At 47.7% G+C, this 22,437-nt stretch overlaps 1 protein-coding gene across 9 annotated transcripts in view; it reads right to left on the reverse strand.

Moving 5' to 3' along the window:
* Positions 1 to 368: 368 nt before the first annotated feature.
* The window catches only part of RIN2 (Ras and Rab interactor 2), a 219,659-nt gene continuing 197,590 nt past the window's right edge, over positions 369 to 22,437 (reverse strand). For all 9 annotated transcript variants that reach the window (XM_032604441.1, XM_032604442.1, XM_032604444.1 and 6 more), the window contains 4 exons: positions 11,202 to 11,507; positions 9,306 to 9,437; positions 5,017 to 5,180; positions 369 to 2,242 (listed from right to left, as the gene is read on the reverse strand). In XM_032604441.1, the coding sequence (XP_032460332.1) occupies positions 1,919 to 2,242; positions 5,017 to 5,180; positions 9,306 to 9,437; positions 11,202 to 11,507 (926 nt within the window). In that variant the 3' untranslated portion in view covers positions 369 to 1,918. The remainder of the gene's footprint in view (positions 2,243 to 5,016; positions 5,181 to 9,305; positions 9,438 to 11,201; positions 11,508 to 22,437) is intronic.

The following is a 22,437-nucleotide window of genomic DNA, read 5'->3' on the forward strand; positions in this document are numbered from 1 at the left end:
CCAGCCTCTGCCGTGCTGATTTTGAAACAGCCCTGAACTTTCAGCTGGGGCACTTCAGAGGTTACATTAAAAAAAAAAAAAAAAAAAGACCAGGGCGGGGTGTCTGCAGGGCTCTTCTGATTAGCTGTGATGTTCTCTTGGTCCAACTAAGCCAAGGACTGTCCCAGATAACACCAAATCCTTTCAGGTTAGAACACGTTCTTTTCCTTCTGCTCCTGTCAGAACATGAGCTTGGTGAAAAAATTTCAACTTTTCTGTTTCCTCTCTATGGATTATCTAACCACAAACACTGGCGTGGGTTCCAGATTTACATAACATTCTCCGGTGCAAAATCACCTTCTGCTTCTCAAAGGAAAAAGACAACTGAAGAATATTTCAAGAATTATTTTCACACATGATTATCGCACAGTATTACAATGTATTATGTGCAAAATTCCATTAAAAAATCATTTACAAAAGGAAGTACAACACAGTATGTGTTGAGGGTTCCAGATGTACAGCAAAAGCTTAAAAAGGTACAAGGTACAAAGCCAACAAAATTAGATGACTACGCATCCTTACACAGTACAATAACATGTTTTTGTAACTACCTTTGTTATGTTGACACGAGACCCTCATCCTCTGTGCAAACCGCCCCTCCCCAGGCCCCGCCCAAACAGGTTTCGTAAAACAGAAATTTAACTTCCGCCACACATTCTACAACACAGACGGGCTTTTTGGTGCATTTGCAAACTCCTTTCCAAATGGCATTTATTTAACTCAATGAAACTCACAATACATGGTTTCTGCCCAAGATAATTTGATGCTGTTAGTTTTGATTTATGTGGAAAAGGAAAAAAAAAGTGGTGTTCTTATTTTTTTTTCCCTCGTGGGGTTTTCAAAATTGCTTCCGAAAGCAAATAACATGGGACAGATTTTGCATATCTCACTGCATATTTACAGTATTTTCAGCATAGGTGGTTCCTTTTATCTCCTTTTCCCACTTCCTTCAAGGAGTCTGAACCAGCAGACTCCACCCCTTAGTCCTCTGTTAGAGTCTGTATTTCCCTCTCGACCTCTCTCTACATTCATTTCTTTCCTGATCCCCAGCACCACTTGGTGAAAACACAAAACAATGCGATACCACTGAGCGTGAACAAGGTAATAACAGTACGTTGGATTTCCAAAGGCATTCTGTGGCCAGTGTCAGTAATACATCGCTGTAAGAAACCCAGCAGTCTCTCCCCACAAAGTTGCTCAAACATCCAGTTACAGAAGAGAGACTTTTAAAATGCAATACTCTCAAATCCAGCAAGAGATTTCTTTTTGCATATTAAATGTTAAAATCACATGCATAATTATAGAATATCTTAAAGTTACAAAAATATTTTAAAAACCAATCCTGACAGTTTACCTGCAACTGCTATAAAAATTTCTATGACATATATAAAAACGCAAAGGCTCTTCGTAAAAAAAAAAAAAAAAAAGAAGAAGAAGAAGAAAGGAAGGAAAGGATGGAGGCACCCACTGAACTGAGAGGTCCTTGATGCACTGCATCGGACAGTCTTGTCAAACGCCTGCTGTTGAACTCAAGAGAAGAGCTTGTACCTTAAATGTTTACTCAGTACGTATACATACACATGAGCCAACCCTGTACCTGGCTGGGGGTAGGCAGCAAACGATCTCGGGACACCTGAACCATCAGATGCAGTTCTCCATCTCTGAAGGACGGATCCTACTGTTTCATGAACCTCAGCTACTGTGCTTGGGCGTCGTGGCTAAAGGTGCCCTTGGCCAAGTCGGCCTGTGGATGGCTCCGTCACTGAACCGAGCGGACCCCAAGGAGGTGACTGCTTTGCAAGCACAAGCACGTGGAAGCCAGAGGCCAGGTTCCTAACTCCGCTCTTTGGATGCACCGCTGGGAAGCCTCGCGTGTCTCCTAGGAGGCAGTGAGCTCTTCTTCCCCGTTCTGGAAGATGACGCCATAAGGATCCTTCTTGATGCGCTTGTAGACAAAGTGGAAGACGTGGGACTGTGGCCGGCTGTGCAGCTCGGCCTTGATTTTCTGAGGGTATGTGTCCTCTGCCAGCTGCTGCCACGTTTCGTCCACAAAGAGGAAGAGGCTGTACTCCTCGGGGTCGGCCACCTTGAACTTCTCGGCACAGAGCTGACACACGTCCTCCGTGGTGACGTAAGGCCTCACAAGGAGGGTCTTTCCCGTGCAGCCACTGTTGACATCTTGGAATGCAACCCGGAGGTAATTCTGCAGGTGGAAAGAGAGGTGCAGGGGCGGCGTCAGAAGAGGAAGCGGGATGGTGCAGGTGAGCCTGGGGACGGCAGGGAGAGGCCTCACAGGTGAGCCTCGTCGGGACGTCCAGGGTCAGGACACGAGGCCCCCCAAGTACAGGGAAAGAGGCTGATGTGAAACGGGATGGTGGGGAGCACAACTGTATGGACTTTAATTCATCCCCAATACAAGGAGCGGGAGGAAGTCCGTTCAGCCCTGCTCTCACCCTTCAGTCTCTCTCATAAAGCTGGGCTGAGAAATCCCTGGTTAAGAGTGTCAACCAGATCTGACAGGTTTATTTTATTCCCAGCTTGAAAAACCAACCAAATGTCAGAAGAGCCAGGAGTCAGCAGCAGGAGACACATTAACATATGTCGACACAAGAGCACACGTTCCGTTCGCTTTGCACTCCTTTTTATGAAGCCTAAGCAGGGGCGATGGCGTTAGGCTGCACCACGAAATACTGCGGACGGTTGACCATCCTTCCCCTCCCCCACTGGCAATTTCACACGGTTCAGCCCAACACAAGGTGGCTCTGACTGCCGTGTGGGAAAGTCGGCAGGGGTTGCGGATTCTGTGGAAAGGCCTGGGAGATGCAGGGCGGTGCCGTGGAGATGGGGGCTGCAGGCTGGGGGGTGTCTGCAGGCCCTGCGTTGTGAGCAGTACCAGGCAAGCAGCTTCACGGAACAGAACAGACCTGGGGCCCGGACGAGGTGCGGGGCATCCCAGGCTCCTGCCCGGCTCTCTGAGATTCTGTGGCCCTGGGTCATTCTGCAGTTCTACTTCCTCAGGAGTGGGGTTACCAGATAAAATAGGGAACGCCCAGTTAAATCTGATTTTCAGACAGAAGACAAATACATCTCCCTTTTCGAAATCTGGCCGCCCTACTCAGGAGTAATGGGGAGTGGGGCTCTCTGCCGGGGGTCCTACATGGTTACCCTGAGGGTTTCCTCAGGTGATAGAAAAGAGAGCTCTTGGGAAGGCCAGTGCACCCTGCACACGGATGGTAACACCGACGCTCTTGAACGGGAACATTAGAGGGCACCTTCGGGTACACACATGCCCGGCTTCACCAACCCCTCCTCTCCCATACCGCCCCCTCAGCACATGGCCTGCACATGGTATGCATTTACTTACTGACTCCTAAAAAAAACCTTGTGAAGGAGGCCTACACTATCCCTGTTTGACCAGTGAAGAAACTGAGGCACAGAGAGGTTAAGGAACATGCCCAAGGTCACATAGTGAGTGAGTGGCGGCGCCAGTGTTCTGGTGTCTTGACCACTGAGGTGAGGTGTGCTGCCTCTCCAGGGTGAGCAGATGTGTGTGTCTGTGACTCTGACTTAGGAGTTCCAAGTGCAGCTTTGCTTCCTGGCTTTGGCTTCTACAGCCAAGCTGAGTGTTGACAATTCCCATCTTGGGTCTGTTCTTAGAAGATGTGCATCTCTGAGGTGAGTGAGGCCAGCGGGGAGGGGTGTGCACAAGGCATGGACTCTGGGGGTTCTGGGTTAGAAGCTCCAGATGGAGAGAGGGGACCAGGGGAAGGGGCTAATGGCAGGTGGGGAGGTGGAAGGATGCGTTTTTAGCCCTTCTTCTTTCCCTTCCTCCGTGCTTCTCCCCAGAGGCTGTGTGGCCTTAGGAACCTCCTCCCCAGATGGCCAACAGTCGCCACATTCCAAGGGATGCTAAATCGCTCAACACGTGGACGGTTCTTCAACAGTCCAAGGGGTGGGGGGCGTACAGGATGCCTTCTCGCCCCTTAGGTTTATGCACCCGGGAAGGAATTTCTGGGAACACTCCTTCCTATCTTGGAGAAAACCTTGCTGACCTTGCCTTTCCACGATGGGTGGCTTTAAACCAAATGTACCTTTTGAGTGTTTTCAGAGCATTAAAAAGGCAAAAAGGGCAAGGAAGGTGAATCTGGACATGGAGCAAATCTGTCCTGCTTGGAAATTCACCACGTGGCACGTGGACACAAAGTACGGTCGGGGTTTACAATTCTATTTGAAACTTTTGAAATATTATCTGAAGACGTTTGCAGACTTACTCATCGTTTCATAGACTGTGAGCAAATCAAGCGTTCCTGTGCTGGGTCGAGATTTCTATAGCCTCAACCTGCCTCTCCTATCTAGGAAGCAAGCTCTGTGGGAACCCGCCTTCCCAGGGACCAGCTCAGGGGCACAGAAAATTCTGGAAGGGGATCCAGGCAGGACCTGGCCCAGATGCTCGCTCTTCAACTCTGGCCCTGACCAGCTGCCAGAGCTGACGCTGCTGATGAGATGCTGGGGTCTTCTGTTTTGGGGGGTGGCGAGATGAAAGAGGAAAGGTGTCCCTCTTCTCAGAGAGACCAGGTCAAGTGCAGGGCCTCACACGGCTGCTTCCACCTCCCAGTCCCCCATCTGCCACCTGTGCTGAGAGCATCCTTCCTTCCAGCTTCCTGTGCGCTCAGGTGGGCAGTATCCACGCTGGACGTTCTGGAGGAAATCCTGCCCTAACTTGACCCTGATTTCTTAAGGGCAGCAAAACTTGGGCCAAATCCACACACACACATATATATATTCTGTTAATTTAAGGAAAACAGAGAAGTGAAACAACAAGGTCAGAGGGTGGTTTAAAATATCCCTCTTCCACCAGATGGTCCGACGAAGGGAGGCCCTCGGGTGCCCTGAGCTGCGTGCGCCATGAGTCAGCTCTGCTTCCCAAGGACAAAAGAAGCAGCAGGAGTCTGTCCCCACCGCCGGCCGGCCACATACCTGAAAGTCGTCCACTGAGGGGATGGTCCGGTTGGTGGTCCTCCGCTTGTGCCACTGCCTCAGGGTGTCCCTGGCCTCAGAGCTCAGCAGTCTCGCTGCCTGCTCTTCCTGGAAATTCTTTATCAGGGAAAGTGCTCCGTAGGCGCTGGTCAGGTAGTAGCCTCCTGGAAAGGGTGGAAAGAATGAGTTCTCCAGGGGTTTACCAGTTGGACAACAGCTGGGGGCCCACCGTGTTGGAGGTCCGGTTCGGCATTTTTTCCTTCTCTTCCGCGTGCATTTCCTTGAGGGACCGCATGAGAGCACATCCTAACCCATCCATTCCTGCATCTGTCTCCGTGGATGTACGGCTGACCCAGGCCTGGGCCACCGCCCACCGCGGACCACGCCCTGCTTTCCCTGATGGAATTTCCATTCGAACGGGTGAGACACACAGAATCTCTATTATCTAAGCACAATTGTGAAAATGCTTTGCCAGAAAAGGTCAGGGTGCTGGGGCCTGATGCAGGTGGGGAGGCGTGTGAGGACGGCAGGGTCCACCTTTCTGAGGCCAGAACCCTTTAGTACAGGAACAGGAATCCACCTACTTCTGGCAACACCTGCTTTGGGGCTTTTCCTTTAGGAATTACTCTTTTCTAAATTTTGAGTAAACTATACACTTTGAAAGGAATACACAGTATACATGTGTGCTCACGACAATATGGATTCTTCAAAATAACTTCTCCCTCCTGATTCCCTTTCTTACCCTTCCCTGGGGACTCTCATAACGCGACATTTAGGAAAGAGTAATTTACAAGGAAAAGCAAGTGATGTCCCTTTGCTGGTGCATTTGGGAACGATGTCTTATGTTTGGGGGAGTGTTAAAAAGATTTACAACACTCTGAGAGACATAAATGTGTTCACAGTTTGGTCTTAAACTATAATTAGGTGCCTCCCTGAAACTTGTAAGCTGTGTGCTAGAGAAACACTAGGGGGCGCCCCAAACATTTATTACAAATTCCCTAAATGGGCACAGCACATCATCAACTGAGAGACATTTCTTTGTCCAAATACCTATCGAATCTCCACCGTGAGCCAGGTACAGAGCGGGGGCGGGTTTGTAAAAATTAGAATCAGAGTCCCTGCTTTATAAGTGTACTAAAGAAAACGGACATTGGTGGTTTATTCATGCAGGGACCGGAAGTTAGTTGTGGTTTAATAAGTTTTGTCTGCAAGTATCTCTTTCATGGCCAAAGTATTTAGCTGCTAACACAAGACCCTGGAGAACTTTCTCTCTGGTCAACAGGTGACAACATTCAAGATGGCAACTGGTCCACCATCTAGGAAACGAGCTGAACGCCCCCCTGTGACTCATACTGAGAAAGAAACACACTTTTGTGGCTTTCAGGTCGCTGGCAGAGATCTGGAGTACAGCGCTTTGAGTGGCTGATTTTTACTAAATATTTTCCCCATGAACAAATCACATGATTGAGTGGGAAACTCAGTAGCATGGAATTTAAATGCCACACAGAGGATTTCAGGAGAAACCAATATGGACTTAATACTTAAGAGAGGCTTGTGGAGGTGTCAGGATTGGAGCTCGGACTTGGAGGGACTATGACAGTTGAGTTTGGGAGGGGACTGTTTCCTCTGAACGCCAAATTTTAGACTCCACAGCTCAAAGTTCAGGCCGCTATGGAGAAAACTCCAAATGCTGGAAGCACAAAACTGACCACACTTTGAAACATGTGGATGCAATTAGAGGAAGGTTTAAATTTCTGCAAAACTCTAACCCTGCCAGCAGGGCTGTGCACGTAAAAGGGATTCCATGACGCTTTTTTCCGCAAATGAAACTACCTGCTTAAACAGCAGAAAACAGATGTGGGCTGTCGTCCCACAAACCAAAGAGGGCTTTGGGCAGTAGGGCAGGATACAGGGCTGGACAAGCAGTGCATCTCTGCTTGGCTGCCTCTTCCTCCCAGACTGCAGAGCTCCGGTCTGAGAGGCGGGCCTGGTCTGCAACCACGGCCACCCGACGGGGCCGCCCTGCTCTCCCAGGAAGCAGGCCGAGAAACCAGGACACGGCTGAGTGGAGGCAGGCTCTAGTGAAAACCCGAGCTTGCTGGCTGCGCTGTAGTTTTGCTAGCTGGGTCCTTGTCTCTCTCTGTGATTCCTGGAGTTGAGGACTGCCACCCGCCCCATCCGTCACCGACATAGTGGCCAGGGCAGTGCCTCGCTCCGGGGAAACGATGGGAAAGGTGGCAGGAAGTGGCTGTCTCGACCCTCAGGCCACATGATGTAAGTGTATGTTTGTCCTAAGCACACTCTGTCAGCAGCAGAATGGTAATTTTCTGAGGGAAACTGGCATGCCCTTCCCCCAAAGCCCCAAGAGTTCAGCACACTTTTTACTAGCATTAAATATGACTGAAGCTCAAAAAAATCTCAGATGCATATAAAATTATAATAATAACGCAGTGGAAGAAAGGAAAGCATGGGACAGAGACAGATGTATGTTTCCTCTTAGTCCCTGGACAGAGCCACACGCTTCTCGAACCCTTCTGGAAATCCCAGGGCAGAGCAGGGGAGGAATGCTCCTGGCAGGGTCTGGCCAGAGGGTCTGGCCTCAGCGTCGTGAATATTGATGAGGGGAGATAAATGGGGGAGAGGTAAAGGGATGGAGAGGCTCATTCACAGGATGAAGATATTCATCACTGGTCCGGAGTCAGCGTTGTCCCTACAGGGACGGAAGGGGGACCCTCAGGGCTCCCTGGAGGTCAGACACTCTGAACGAAAGCCAGGCACTGGGGACTTAGTGAACGAATGTACACACTCGGGGGTGACACTGCACTGCAGTTTCCTCCAGGGAAAATCCTGGGATGATGCATTCCCTGGGGAATCCCATGAGCACGTGGATGGACCTTTTTACTCAAGCCCAGACTAAAGCTCACTGGAGAGAAAACATGTTATGCAACAATGCATCACTCAGGGTCTATCTGGGCTCCAACAGGGACACATGGAAATGGACTGTCAGGATGCACCAGGATGAACAGGCTCCGATCTGCTCCCCTTTAAGAAGACAAGGTCACACAAGAGTCCTAGTTATTCCAAGCCTGTGCGTCACAGTGACAAACACCCCAATTATTTCTGTGATAAATGTGTAAGGAGAGGAATTCCCGCGAAGACATGTGGATACAAGAAGGAGACTGGAATAAAGACACAGACCTACTAGAGAATGGACTTGAGGATATGGGGAGAGGGAAGGGTAAGCTGTGACAAAGCGAGAGAGTGGCATGGACATATACACACTACCAAACGTAAAATAGATAGCTAGTGGGAAGCAGCTGCATAGCACAGGGAGATCAGCTCGGGGCTCTGTGACCACCTGGAGGGGTGGGATAGGGAGGGTGGGAGGGAGGGAGACGCAAGAGGGAAGAGATATGGGAACATATGTATAACTGATTCACTTTGTTATAAAGCAGAAACTAACACACCATTGTAAAGCAATTATACTCTAATAAAGATGTAAAAAAGAAAAAAAGAGTCATATACCACAATGTTCATTGCAGCATTATTAAAAAAAAAAAAAAAAAAAAAAAGAAGGAGACTGAACGGACAAAGTAAATCGAAAGCAAACCGCTCAGATTTTACTCCTCTGTAGTTTTATGTTAATGATGAGCCGATTCTATTTTTTTAAATAGAAAAGGAAATTAATGCTGTTTTCGTCTTGAAAACCAAATTTAAAAAATAAAGATGAAAACAAAAGACAGGGCTTTGTCCGACTCGCTGACAGCGGGCGGTTGTGCCAGCAGTGGAATTATTCTCCAGCGAAAGTTTATAGCTTCCCCCTGGAATCAAAGAAACCATTTCTTCTAAAAAACTGCATTTATTCTACTGAAAGGTATTTTTTATTGCACTTAACCAATCTCAGTGAAGTATAACTATGGCAGGGCTGCATTTTTGTGTGCTTTTCTGACTCTTCCAAATTTTCAGCGATGGACATGTATTACTTTTGTAATCTGAAAAAAAAAGTCAGCACATTCTTATAAATGAACAAAACTAAAACGGCCGTCACCCCTGAAGATGTCAAAAAAGCACCCATATAAGTGCCAAATGGGCCTGGGGTTTTATTTTGGGGGATGAAAATGTTTTGGAGCTGGAAAGAGGTGGAGGATTGCCCCAGATTGTGAATGCATTAAATGCTTCTGAATTGTTCCCTGTAAAATGGTAATTTTATGTCACGTGAACTTCAATTTAAAGAAAATGAAACCGAAGAAAAGCACCCAGATCCTCCCACTTCTTCAAAAGCCTGTTACCTTCTCCGTGTAACAGGGATGGGTCCAGGAGTTCCATCATGTACTCAATCTCTGTGTCCAGTTCCAACATGTCGCACTGGGCTATGACATAGGTCAGGACCGGTAAAAAGTCATCGGCTCCATACATCCTCCCTGGAGTAGGAAGAAAGGGGGAGACAGACGGGGATATTTTTATCAACATTTCTTCCTTTCATATCCTACTTGCTGCTTTTATTAGACAGCGAGGAGTCATGCTGGGGAAGTGAGCTATTCATAAAGAGAGATGGGTGTTTCTGGAATCCTACAGGGCCCGGGCCCCTCCCCACTGCCCACGTCAGGGACCAACCCTAACTCACAATTTCAGAATGAATGTCTGAGTCAATGAACACAGGGAAGATTTTCTCCCCATTTCCATGATTGGCATCAACCTCCGCAATAGAACAGAGTACTTTGAAAGAGTTTAAACTTTTTAGCAAGTGACACGATAAACCATTTGCGGAAGTGTCTACTTAATGCTGTTACTCCTTTGTGTCTTGTTTCCTGTTGCTTTCTGTGCAAGGTAATCAAAGCTCAGTGACAGAACCAAACTCGAGCAAGGAATAACTTGTTCCTTCTCTGTCTTCAATGTGAGCTCAATGTACTCATTCAGTGTACACTGAATACATATATACGATTAATATCTGCCGAAAAACGTTTCGTCTTTACTGCTACTTTTTACGACAATGCAGATTCTCAACTAGGGGTGATTCTGCCCGCCTCCCATCCCCACCAGGGGAGTCTGGCTTTGTCTGGAGACATTTTTCATGGCATCCGGATGCTGATAAACTTCCTACAGGAAGCAAGATGGCCTCACAGTGAAGAATTCTCCAGATGTAATGTCATTAGTGCTGGGATTGAGAAACTGTGCCTGAGAAGAGCAGAACCCTGTGCAGATATCATTCGGGGGACGTTTTATAAACGATTTCACGGACTACAGAAAGTACATTTCTTGCGTGTGAAGTATGCTTCCAAACTGCAGAGGTGCTGTTCGTCAGCATCACCAGCTCTGGAGCGCGTGTGTTAATGTTTCTGCCTCGCAATCTGCGAAGTGCTTGCACGCGGCAACCTCCTCCAGCCATGGGTGACAGAGCCCGTGTTTTCTCTCCGCTGCTTCTGCATGGAGCGATTACACTCAGAGGAAAAGTTGTGACCATCCACGGAATTAAAAAGGCTCACCCAAGACCTGGAGCGCTGTAGGGCTCATCGCTACCCATGAATCAGGGTCACTCCTGCACCTACAAGAAGCAGCGCAGGGGAAACCCGAGGGCTGACTTATGTGGATTCCTACTACACTGCATCAGTATGGAGCAAAGAAGGGAGAGCCAATGAAATGGCTATGATGAAGCCACATTATAGCCGAATGCTCCAAGTTTGCTGTAAATCACTGACACAAACCCTCACTGGCCAAAATGTAGTCACAACAGGAACAATCATAAATATTTCCACCACGCTTGGGGCTATGCATGCGTTGTCCCATCTAATCTGCACCTTTGGAGGCAGGATGGGGTCATACCCACGACAGGTGCAGAACCGCAGCTTGGAAGGTTGATTGTGGTGGCCAAAGCCCCACAGTTAATGAACCCATTCGCAGAGCTAGGATCTGAACTCAGACTCCCAAGACTGACTCTGTATCCACTACCCTGAACTAAATCTTTTATAATCTGGCATCGTACAAAAATCTTGTTGCCCTCCCCCGCTTACTTTTTCGGTGCTGTTTGCTGCACGTGGACTAATTTGCCAGACACCAGAGTAACACTTGTATTTTTGTGAGCCACTTGGTGAAGTCAAGAAACGGAAAGGAAGAGCAGTTGGGAATCAGAAAGCCCGACGTGTCCCAGCGCCATCGCGAGGCCAAGAGCCCGGGCGGTGTGGCCTCACCTGAGTTGTTCTCCATGACGGTGTAGATGAGTTTGCAGACCCTCAGCAGCAGCATGACTTTCTTCTCTGGTGAATACATCTTCTGCATGGTCATGAACTTGACTTTGATTTTCTCCACGTCCACAAAGTCAGGGGTGGGGGCGAAGACGCCCAGCTCCTGTGGATTCCTCTGCCGCACAAGCTGCAAGTTCTCCTTGAGTTGTTTCCATGAGCCGTCGGCCACGTGGAAGTGCTTCAGCATGGCCTCGACGTGGCCCTTCAGCGGCTTCAAGATGCACTTGTGCATGGCTTTTTCCAATACCACATCTGCCAAAGAAAGCACAGCTACCGTGACCATTGACTGAAGAACGAAGGAGTGCGAGGTCTGTTTTCTGGGAACGGACAACTGCAACCTAGTGCATTGGTTATCGGGCAGACGCGTCCGAACTACACACCCAACCAGCCAAACTTTAGCACCACATCACTCACGCGCCAACCTTTTCTCTTCAGTAGAGCCAGGAAGAATGCATCTTCCCTAACAGTCTTACGGTCTCTCTGCATGCAGTCCATACAATTGAATATACTTGGCTTTAACTGCTTTTACACCTCCTCACCCATAAGCACAGGTGAATAGTCTAGAAGACATTCTTTCGACCCAGTCCTTCCACTGAGGGTCCAGTGGACAGTTAAGCAAATGTGTTATGTTAAAGGAAAGATTGGCTAATAGCAAGGGTTCCAGCTCCCTTAAAATATTTCCTGACGAAAAAAAATTCAGTCAAATACACATGGTATCTCGGATTGGATCCTGGACCATAAAAAGTCTTTATGTCATTTGTTATATATAAAGGACATGAGTGGGGCATTAGATGAGATTTGAATAAAGTCTGCAGATTAGATAATATTGTTAACAGTGAATCTGGCTTCTTTCACACAGATTGACTCTTGGAGACTCAGCCAGCTGTGTCTGGAGCAGAAGTGTGCTCTTTTTCACAGAATGAATCTTCCGTGAAAGTTAATGAAAGTTAATTTCACTGCAGTTTTGTGACACGATGTCCCTGCTTTTAGAAAATACCCACTGAGGGCTTCCCTGGTGGCGCAGTGGTTGAGAGTCCACCTGCCGATGCAGGGGACACGGGTTCATGCCCCAGCCCGGGAAGATCCCACATGCCGCGCAGCGGCTGAGCCCATGAGCCATGGCCTCTGAGCCTGCGCGTCCGGAGCCTGTGCTCCGCAACGGGAGAGGCCACAACAGTGAGAAGCCCGCGTACCGTTAAAAAAAAAAAAAAAAAAGAAAATACCCACTGAGTATTTTGCGATCAAGGGACACAATGCCTTCAGCCCGCTCTCGTGGTTTAGATAAAAGAGAATGTGTGCATGTGTGTGCGTGTTTGTGTGTGTATACGCACGTGCGTGTGTAAACAGAGAGAGAGGCAGGGAATGAGGCAAGTGTGGCAAAGTATTAACACTGGGGAATTCGGGTGAAGGGCAGACGTGATTTCTTCATACCCTTTTTGCAACTTTTCTGTACGTCTGAAATGACTTCAAAATAAAAAATTTTTAAGTCTTGAAGTGTGTTTCCGTTCAGAGTTAGGAAACACCTTTAGGTGTGGGAGGCATTAGTTTTCCCTCTTTCTTGGAATGGTTTTGCCCAGTGGAGTAGCTTTCTTGGCTGACAGTACAATGACCAGGACCATGAATCTGGAGGTCTGGTCTGAAGATGGTCTGTACTGTGAGAAGCTCTCTGCTTCTCCCACACCCGCTTTTCCATCTCAAATGTTTCACATTCTCATCAAAGCTCCACGGGTAGCAACCACACCTAATATATGACACTTGGATGGGATTTCATCTTGGAAGCCCACAGATCCATGGAAATAGCCGAGCTACCTCTCTGGCCTTTGGAATTCCTGACATAGTTCAGATCACATTGAATCCAAGTTATCACCTATTATTAGAAGATCAGGGACAGAGAGAAATCTCAACCAGACATACCCGCAGAAATCAAGGTTGAAGCAAAAGAGGTTATGAAGAAGAAAAACAGAACAACATTTTCACTTCACATCTGGCATTATAACAAATTACTTTGCACTGGTTATGTTGTGTTAATAAACTTATATAAAGTCATATCGCATCTTTCACTTCACCCCAAATGGTCACTACGATGAAAAGTCAATCACAGCAATTAACATTGAGTGCTAGGCTTAATGTTAGGCTAGGCTCAGTTGGGCTAGGCTCTATCTAAGTACTTTATATCATTGTCTCATCTAATTTTTACAATACCTCTATTATTTTTGCATAATACGACAATTATGCCCTTTTTACAGATGAGGAAACTGAGGCTTGGAGATGTCTAATGGCTTGCTCGAGGCCATACAACCAATCATCCTGCTTTCCAAAGTCAATGATTTCTTAGTTCTAAAGTTCATGGTGTTTCATAAACATTCACCAGTTTATTCCTCTATCCAAAGGTTCCGAAGCTACATTCCTGGTGACCTCTCTGCAGGAACGAGGTCACCAAGGGGGTTGAAAGTCACGTCAATCATTAACCAGGATGCACGTGAATGTTGGCAGCTGTGTTACTCGTAACAGTGCCAAACGGGAAACCACCCAAGGCCCATCCCAGTGGCATGGATGCCAGGATATATTCGCACAATGGAATTCAGAAAATGGAATTCAGACAACGGAAGATTCATTCCGTGAGAAACAGCCCACTGCTGCTCCAGACACAACCGGCTGAGTCTGCAAGATACCATCTGTGTGAAAGAAGCCAGACACAGAAGGGTGTCTCCTTTAGCACGTCATTTATACGTAAAGTTCAAGAGCAGGCAAAACCAATCTGCGATGACAGGTCAGGATGGCAGTTGACCTTAGGAATAACCAGGGCCGAGGGGGGCACTTCTGGGGGGATGGAGACGGTTGATGTCTGGATCCGGGTGGTGGCTACAGGTGTGAAAACTGTCAAGCTGAGCACTCGAGATTCGCACACTTTGTGGATATAAGTTAAACCTCAAGAACCATGTGGATAAATCAAACCAACAGAAAACACCTGGAGACCTTGAACCCCAAGGGCAACTTTTAACTTCCGAGCAAGGCTGGTCACCTCTGGGCCAGAGCATGCACACGAGTCATCTCCAAAAGGTTGTGTGCTGTTCCGGGGACGAGAGCAGAAAGCTCCTCATCAGCAGGCTGAGTGGGTCCCCTGAGCAACGCATCCTCGTCCCCAGGGAAGGGACGTCGGCCTTTGTGCCATAAACTCCGCCCTTAGGAGCAAATGGGGCTGTGGAAATCTGCTAGGAGGGTTGAAACCTACAACCCATTGCCATGTGCCCACTCCCTTAAAACCCCAAATGAAAAAAAACAAACTTAGTACGTTTTTTAAAGGCCGTAATTTAGAAATAAGGAAGACTGGTCTCTTTGCATTCTTTTTCAGGACTTTATTCCTAACTACCTCTCTACCCCCACAAATCCTTAATAAACGTGATGAATAGAAAAAAAGGCCAAGTGACAGGGACCCAGTACCCAACTGGTTCTCTCCAATAGGAAAAAAAGGTTCTGCTCATGTAGCAAGAGGGAAAAATGATTTTAGGAAACAAAAGGAACAGAAAATCTTTCAGAATGTGGGCTAGCTCAGAACAAAAGGTAAGAACACATCGGTCAACGTGGCTTATAAATTACTACTGTCTGTTTTTTTCTACCATCTCCGGTTGCTTCAAACCCAAGAATAATGCTGTTGTAGGCACTTTACATGCACTGACTTTTCAGATCCTCCAACAAACCCATGGTGGAAGGACGATGATTTATTTTATAGATGAGGAAACTGATCCCCAGGGAGATTGATGCCACACAGGTAGCAAGAGGGGTAGCGACGATTCAAACCCAAGAACTCTGGTTATGTCACCTGTGTTTAATTACAAACATAGAAACAAGAAGATACTGGAGAACTGCTTGAGCTACAGCAGTTTGAATATTAGAAACCAATTGCTAACTGAATCACCAACTGGAAATACATTCTCTGAAAATATTTATAGAGATCCTATGAACTGGCCCCAAAGCTCAGCCATAGAAGGGAAGAGTAAGGAGTATCGGCTTGGAGATCCCTGCCCTGGTGTGACCCAACACTGTGATTTATAGGAAGAGTTAACTGTGTGGGCTTCTGGTGCTGTGAAGTGATCGCCCCCCTCTTAGGAATGAGGACAGAAGCGTAACCTCTGTTACTTCACTCTGATCAGCTCCAGAGAAAGTCAGACTTGAGACAAGGAACCATCACAGAACAGGATCACTCAGCAGCTCGTCTGAACACTTTCTGCTCACCCACTGCTGCCGTAGGGGACGTGAGAGACCAGAAGATGAAGTTCAGAGAACGTGCGTGTCTTAGAAAGGGTGCGAGGAAGCGGCCTGGCAGCCCGCCCGTCTCCATCTTTCTCAGTGACTCTGGCCATGTGACCTCACCTCACCTCTCTCACCGTCACCGCCTGGAACTTCTGAACCGCCATCGACTCCTCACCCATGGCAGGCAAGACAGAAGTAGCACTCTGAACCTGACCGATTGTCAAAATAAAACAATATAATATTCAACATTCTCCGGGGACTCTAACCGAACCCAGAGTCTAAACAACATGATGTCCAAAAGGAGCGGGTCGCAACCTGGTTGACAAAAGATCAAAGATGAAGTTCGGGCTTCCCTGGTGGCGCAGTGGTTGAGAGTCCGCCTGCCGATGCAGGGACGCGGGTTCGTGCCCCGGTCCGGGAAGATCCCACATGTCGCAGAGCGGCTGGGCCCGTGAGCCATGGCCGCTGAGCCTGCACGTCCGGAGCCTGTGCTCCGCAACGGGAGAGGCCACAACAGTGAGAGGCCCGCGTACCGCAAAAAAAAAATTAAAACCACAGTCCAGCCTGAGCCCTTACTCTAAACCACCCCCTGTCCCCTTCCCCCCCTACCTTTCATCTGGGAAATGTATTCACCCATCTCAGCGAGCTGAGATGTGACACCCAGGCGGCCACAGGAACACCTGTCTAACCCTCTGCACAAACTAATTATGAAAAGCAGACAGACCACCTTGTGTCCCAGTGGCCCTCGGGTCAGATGTGAACTCCAAATGAGCGCTTTTCTACTTTGAGGCCTGGAGGGAAGAAGATGAGCTTTTCAGGCCTCAGCTTCCTCATCTGTAAAATGGGACCACTCACAGCTTCCTGATAGGACTGTCGGGAGGACTGGGGGAGACCTACATAATGAACACCTCGTACGCACCTGACACCTAGTAAGCGAGCAAAAGTCACTGGTTCCCTCTGTTCCTTTCCACGGTGAAGTGTATGTCTTTGATAAAGGACACCAGGATTACTGATTCAGGCCTGTTTGGTTTGGTTTGGTTTTTTTCTGTATTAACTGTGGTTTACTTGGTTTGATGAATAGAAAAGTCGCCTGGCTTCCTGTACAGTCAGTCCCCTGGTATTTGTGGGTTCCACATCAGTGGATTCAACCAACCGTGGATGGAAATATTCTGGAAAAAATAATTCGGGAAGTTCCAAAAGACAAAGCTTGAATTTGCTGTACGTCGTCAACTATTTACATAGCATTTACACTGTTTTGGGTATTAAAAGCAATCTGGAGATGATTTAAAGTATAGGGAGCATGTGCGTGGGTTCTGTGCAAATACTACACCATTTCATTTAAGGGACCTGAGCATCCTCGAACTTTGGTATTCACGGGGGTCCTAGAACCAACCCCCCTCAGATACCAAAGGACAAGTGTACACCTTTCTCTCTCCTGTCTTCCGACTCTTCCGCAGCCCCTCCCATCCACAGGTACAAGGACAGAGGATCTGAAGTCTGGCCCTCAGGGTCTTCCTGCCCCGAAACTCCCAGTGCTTTGTCACTACCTCATTCTGACCCCATCTCACAGCTCAAGACCACAGATGAGCTGAGTGTCTTGGGCAGCTGTGTGTCTCAGAGCGATGGGAACAGACAGCCCCCAGCCCCACTGCAGATGAGCTAGCGTGTGGGATGAAGGGTGGGTTTAATTCATCACCAACACTTTTTGGTCAACTAGCTGCAGAGGGCCTGGGTCACGCTGCTGCCCCTGCCCTGTGTGTGCCCACTCCAGGCCCCTGGCACCCAGCCTGTCACATGGATCCTCAGGTGTTTTTGGCCAGTGTCTGATTTGACTGGCGGGTACCTGAGCTGGAGCGACTGTTGAAGAGTGTGACTCTTACCCTGCCTGGGACGATCTCTCTAAAATGCTCTCCAGCACCTTCAAGGCTCAGGCAGCTCTAGGGATGGACCCTGACTCGCCCTCCATCCCTTCTTCCTGCCACATCCCCACGAATGAGCAGCCCACGCTCTCGCTGAAGCCAACGGCCCTCTATGCCTTTCCTCACACTGTTCCCTGTGCCCGGCAGGCTCCTCATGTCCCCCGATGACAGGGATCCCCAGGAAGCCTTGCCTGCCTGCCTGCTCCCCCTTGCTGCATCCTCGGAGCTCTTTGCTGCGTCTGCAATGCATGGCACAGAGCAAACTTGACCTCCCTCCTGGAGAAGCCCTCCGCACACCAGACCTGGGGTGAGCCGCCTGCAGCCCTGAGCCCAAGGCCCACATGTAGCGTGTGTTCCACAAGTGACCTCTGAATGGAACTGAAAATCCTTCCTTGGGGTGGCTACATGAAAACTATGTTTCTTCTCCTTAGCCCTGCAGAATCCAGAAAGTGTGACTCTAGTGGGGAGCCCCTTGCTCGGGTGTGGGGCAGCCACCAGAGGCCCCTGCAGGGATGTCTTGTAACCGGGGTTTGCTTTAAGGGTTGTCAGCAATGCATCCTTCGGCCCTTAAATAATAAATGATAAAGGATGCTTTATCACTTAAAGGAAGATCCCATCAGCCTAGCAGAGACGATCAAAATAAAAATGACAAGCACTGGGGTGGCAGTCGATCATTTACGTATATTTTTGTTCGTTTTGGTGGGCTGGCTTCTAAGAAGGGCATTCTGTAAACGTATAGGCTACTTTCATGCAGTGTTTTATGGACGAAATTCACCAGAGTTATTTCAGTGCCTTCTAGTAAAAGGTTGTTGAAAATGAAGGCAGTGGAGAAGAGACCCATCTTCCTTACAGAACAAATATAAATAATTTATGCAGCCCCTCCGGCCTCAGGGAGGTGGGACTTAATTCTACCCTCGTCCCTTGACTGTGAACAGTGCTAGGGGCCTCCTTCCGAAGAACAGACTATGGAAAGGGGAGTACTTTTTTTTTTTATTTTGGCTGCGTTGGGTCTTCGTTGCTGCTTGCAGGCTTTCTCTAGTTGCGGCGAGCAGGGGCTACTCTTCGTTGCAGTGCGCGAGCTCTAGGTACGCGGGCGGGCTACAGTAGCTGTGGTTCGTGGGCTTAGTTGCTCCGCGGCATGTGGGATCTTCCCCGGGACCAGGGATCGAACCCGTGCCCCCTGTATTGGCAGGCGGATTCTTAACCACTGTGCCACCAGGGAAGTCCCAGGGGTGGGGGGACGTTTTTATACGGCAGAGATCTGGCAAGCTTGGCCTTGGGCTGGTGATCCAGGCTGACACCATCACTGAGGAGTCACGTGGACGGGCGGACCCTCTGGTGTCGTGGCCGCCACAGGAGGGCAGGAAGGCCTCCACAGGAGTTGGCTTCGGCCCTACATGCATCCTGGCTTGAGGGCACTAGGCTCTGTTTCCTTATCTATAAACCTGAGGATACTAAACGGGGCCTCCCGAGGCAGTAAGGGGGGGGTTAAGGGATCCCCTGCACAAAAGTGTTCGTAAACTATTGTGGAGGCTGTCACTTGGTTCTACTAAAAACACAGGATGCATTTAATACATACTCTCTACTCAACAGAGGCGGTGGGCTGTGGCTTCCGGTTTCTCAAAGAAGCCCCTGGGCCTGGATGATAAGTGAGAACCTCCCGCGTGGACGCCGTGTCCGTGGCGGGAGCAGGGCTGGCCCTGCAGGATGTAGTCCCTGTTGGGAGGCTGGGCCAACCAGGCAAGGCTGGGATGAGGCCAGGAGGATGAGGGCTCCTCTGTGGGGTCTGGCCTCACCAAGACAGCCAATCAGAGCCATCCTTTCTGTGGAGCAGAGTAATGGAAACAGTGTCAAAGATTCTGATGCTTCCCTTTCAGTCCGCCTGGCCCTTCAAGTGTGCCTGGGCTCCCGCTCTCAGTTCCCATGTGGAGTCCTCTCTTGCCTGGGGGCGTTCCCTGCCAGCGAGGTGCTTCTCTCTCTCGAGATGGCAGATTCCAGGGATAGAGTCAGGAAACACGCCAGCACAGACACCTCCGTGTGCCTCACACTCTGTGACGTCGCCCCCCTTCCCCACCTCAAGAGCAGAGCTCTCTGACGGTTCCCCTGCTCAGAGCATCACAGAGACAGCGACTCCTGGGCAGAGATTCTTAACTCCAGGGCTGTGAACCTTCTTTTACTTGATATGACATAATGAACGCAATGTTGACGCCCTGAAGTAAAAATTATACAACAAATGATGCCCCATGGAGAATAAGAGGGGCTTCTTGCTGCAGTCTTCTATTTAAACTAATTTTCAAAAATACCATAGGCATTCTTTTTCTATGCTGCAAGAGGTCAGTCTTTCTCCTTCTCTCTACCCTTTGTTAACGTACAAAGAGACTGACTCCTTGCAGGTGATATGGACACAAGGACTAGATCAGAAGTCAGAGTCAAGGTTTTAATCTCAACTTGGCACCAATATGCCTCTCTGGCCACAACTTTCATTTAAAAAAAAAAAAAAGATCTGAAGCAAAGTAGTTTTAATTGTTTAACGTCCAAGGAATGATTTCAGATCTCCTTTCTTATTCATGCTATGCTCTCTGGTGATTAACCACATTTCAGTACCATTTCTCTATTAAAAAAACACACACACACACACACACACACACACACACATAAGTAAATTGATGTTCTCTTTGAAATATGCTGGAATCGTGTTTAAGGATACTTTTTCTTCAAATAATTGAAATGCTCTTCAGAGAAAATACACATTTTGACAGCTATTAAAGAAAGTAAAACAATATATTGTCTTGTTTTTCATTATTGACTTTTAGGAATACAGTTGGCTTATTTGTATCTTTGTTGATCGTCTATGGGCAATTTGAATGAAATAGAAAATTTGGGATTACTAACATTTTTGGAGTTGGAAAAATTTTGTTTTTCTTGAAACAAGACTTGAAAACAGAGGGATTTCCCAAGATTAACATCAAATCAGAAGTAAGACTTCTTTTGCTTGAATAAAATCAAAACACTAACCACAAAAATGCAACAAGTTCTGCAAAGTGTAGATTTCACGACCAGCAAGTTTGGACTAAGTTCTCCCATTGGTTGAAAGAGACTGAAGCAAGAATGGTGTGATGTGAAAACCCACCAATGAGCAGCACGTGTTGGGATAATAAGTGATGTCGCACCTATCAGTACCTTACAGGGCTGGACACACTGGTGGTGAGTACACCTCACTCTGTCCATGAAGTCACCGATCCTGGGCTTTTGAGGAAGATGCCAAGCAGTGTACACACTTTGTTAAAGCAGTTGTTTGTCTCTCCATGTACCACTTTTGCAGAGTCGGGGGTGGAGAGGTCCCCACAAGGGAAACACGGTATGTGGCCCTGGAATCAAGAAAGAGCTGGCTCTCATGGGAACTCATCTCATCCTCCAATCAGAAGAGCAAAGCTGATGTCAATCAACCAAGAGGTTCTTACTGAAGAACCTCTAAATGTCAGGGCTTTGCGTGGCAGTGCTTTGAAGAGTGGTCTAAACAGAATTCAAATTCTCCACGATAGGGCACAACCAGTTTTTCATCTTTGAGACTGTTTATCATTTTATTCTCACCTAGAAAGTGCTGACCTACAGGGCTGTGACAGGAGCACATGGACAAAGTGGCAGTGGGGGAGAGCGATTCGGTTTTTTCGTTGGCTTTTCTCTATGCAACTGAAGACCCACTCTCTGAAGAAGATTAGCACTGTATCCAAACACTAAACGCATATATACATGCACTCACGTGGTTATTTTTCGAAGATGAATGATGGCTCTAATTCTACGTGGGTTAAACCAGTGAAATACCTCCTCCAACTTCCGTGTTTTCAGGATGGAATTCTGTAAATCTAGGCTTTAAATTCCCGCCTCCTAGTTCAGAGCTCTCTCCCTCAGAAGCTGTGGGAAAGGAGGACAGGACTAGATTTTTTCTGAAGCAGAGAAACCCAAGTGGCATTCTTGAAAAGACTTCTGAGCATCAGTAGACACCTGTTCTGAACAAATTTGAGGCTTAGAATTCTGGGGGTGGCATTCAAGTGAATCCATTCAAAGTGAATTACAACCTCCCAGGAAGTGAGATTGGTGGGAATGAGCAGACAGGCGAGAAGAGATGGGGGTTGAATCCAAGCTCCCCTACCTACCAGCAGCATAACCCTCTGCAAGTCACTGTATACATCTCGGCCTCCATTCCTGAATTTGCAAAACGTGAACAAAATCTACACAAATGTACCAACCTTGAGTTGGTTACGAGGCTTAAAGGAATCACCGTATTAACAAGTTTTTAGTAAACTAGTGAGCCCTTCATTTAGGAATATGTAAAGCAGACAATTAGACTAAGTCCATTTTCTTGCCAGGGTCCTAATCTAAATGTGCACATTTAAGGGGACTGGTTTTCTAATAATTAGGGTCACATCCTTCCCTCCAGCTGGGTGCATGATGAGTTCCTCGGGTCACCTTCTGCTCTGGCTCGCCTTCCTCTTAATTTCAAAAGCCCAGCACATTCACTGCACTTTTCAAAACAGAATAATGGTTTCACTGGGGAAGCAACAGATATGGTGAAGCGTCTGCTTTAACGCAAAAGCTTAGAAAACCAAAACGAACCAATAAAAAAGTGAGGCAGTGCTCGGGCTGGGCACACCTACACCTCCACAGGCAGCTTCGGTCTGAGCTGCCTCCACTGAGGGTAAGCCTGTATTCTAATTCCCCTTTAAATTAAAATTTAAATTAATTTTTATTGAGATACAATTGACCTATACCGTATTCATTTTAGGTGTATAACATAATTAAACAATTTTTCCAATCCCCTTAATTTCTGTTCTTTTTCCCTTGTAGAACATTTGATGTTCTTGTTATTTTTTTATCTTTATTAAAAGAAAATTTTTTTAACTTTGTATTTTATATTGGAGTATAGTTGATTAACAATGCTGTGATAGCTTCAGGTGTACAGCAAAGTGATTCAGTTATACATATACATGTATCTATTCTTTTTCAAATTCTTC

This window comes from Phocoena sinus, chromosome 15, assembly GCF_008692025.1.
Source record: "Phocoena sinus isolate mPhoSin1 chromosome 15, mPhoSin1.pri, whole genome shotgun sequence".
NCBI classification, from domain to species: Eukaryota; Metazoa; Chordata; class Mammalia; order Artiodactyla; family Phocoenidae; genus Phocoena; species Phocoena sinus.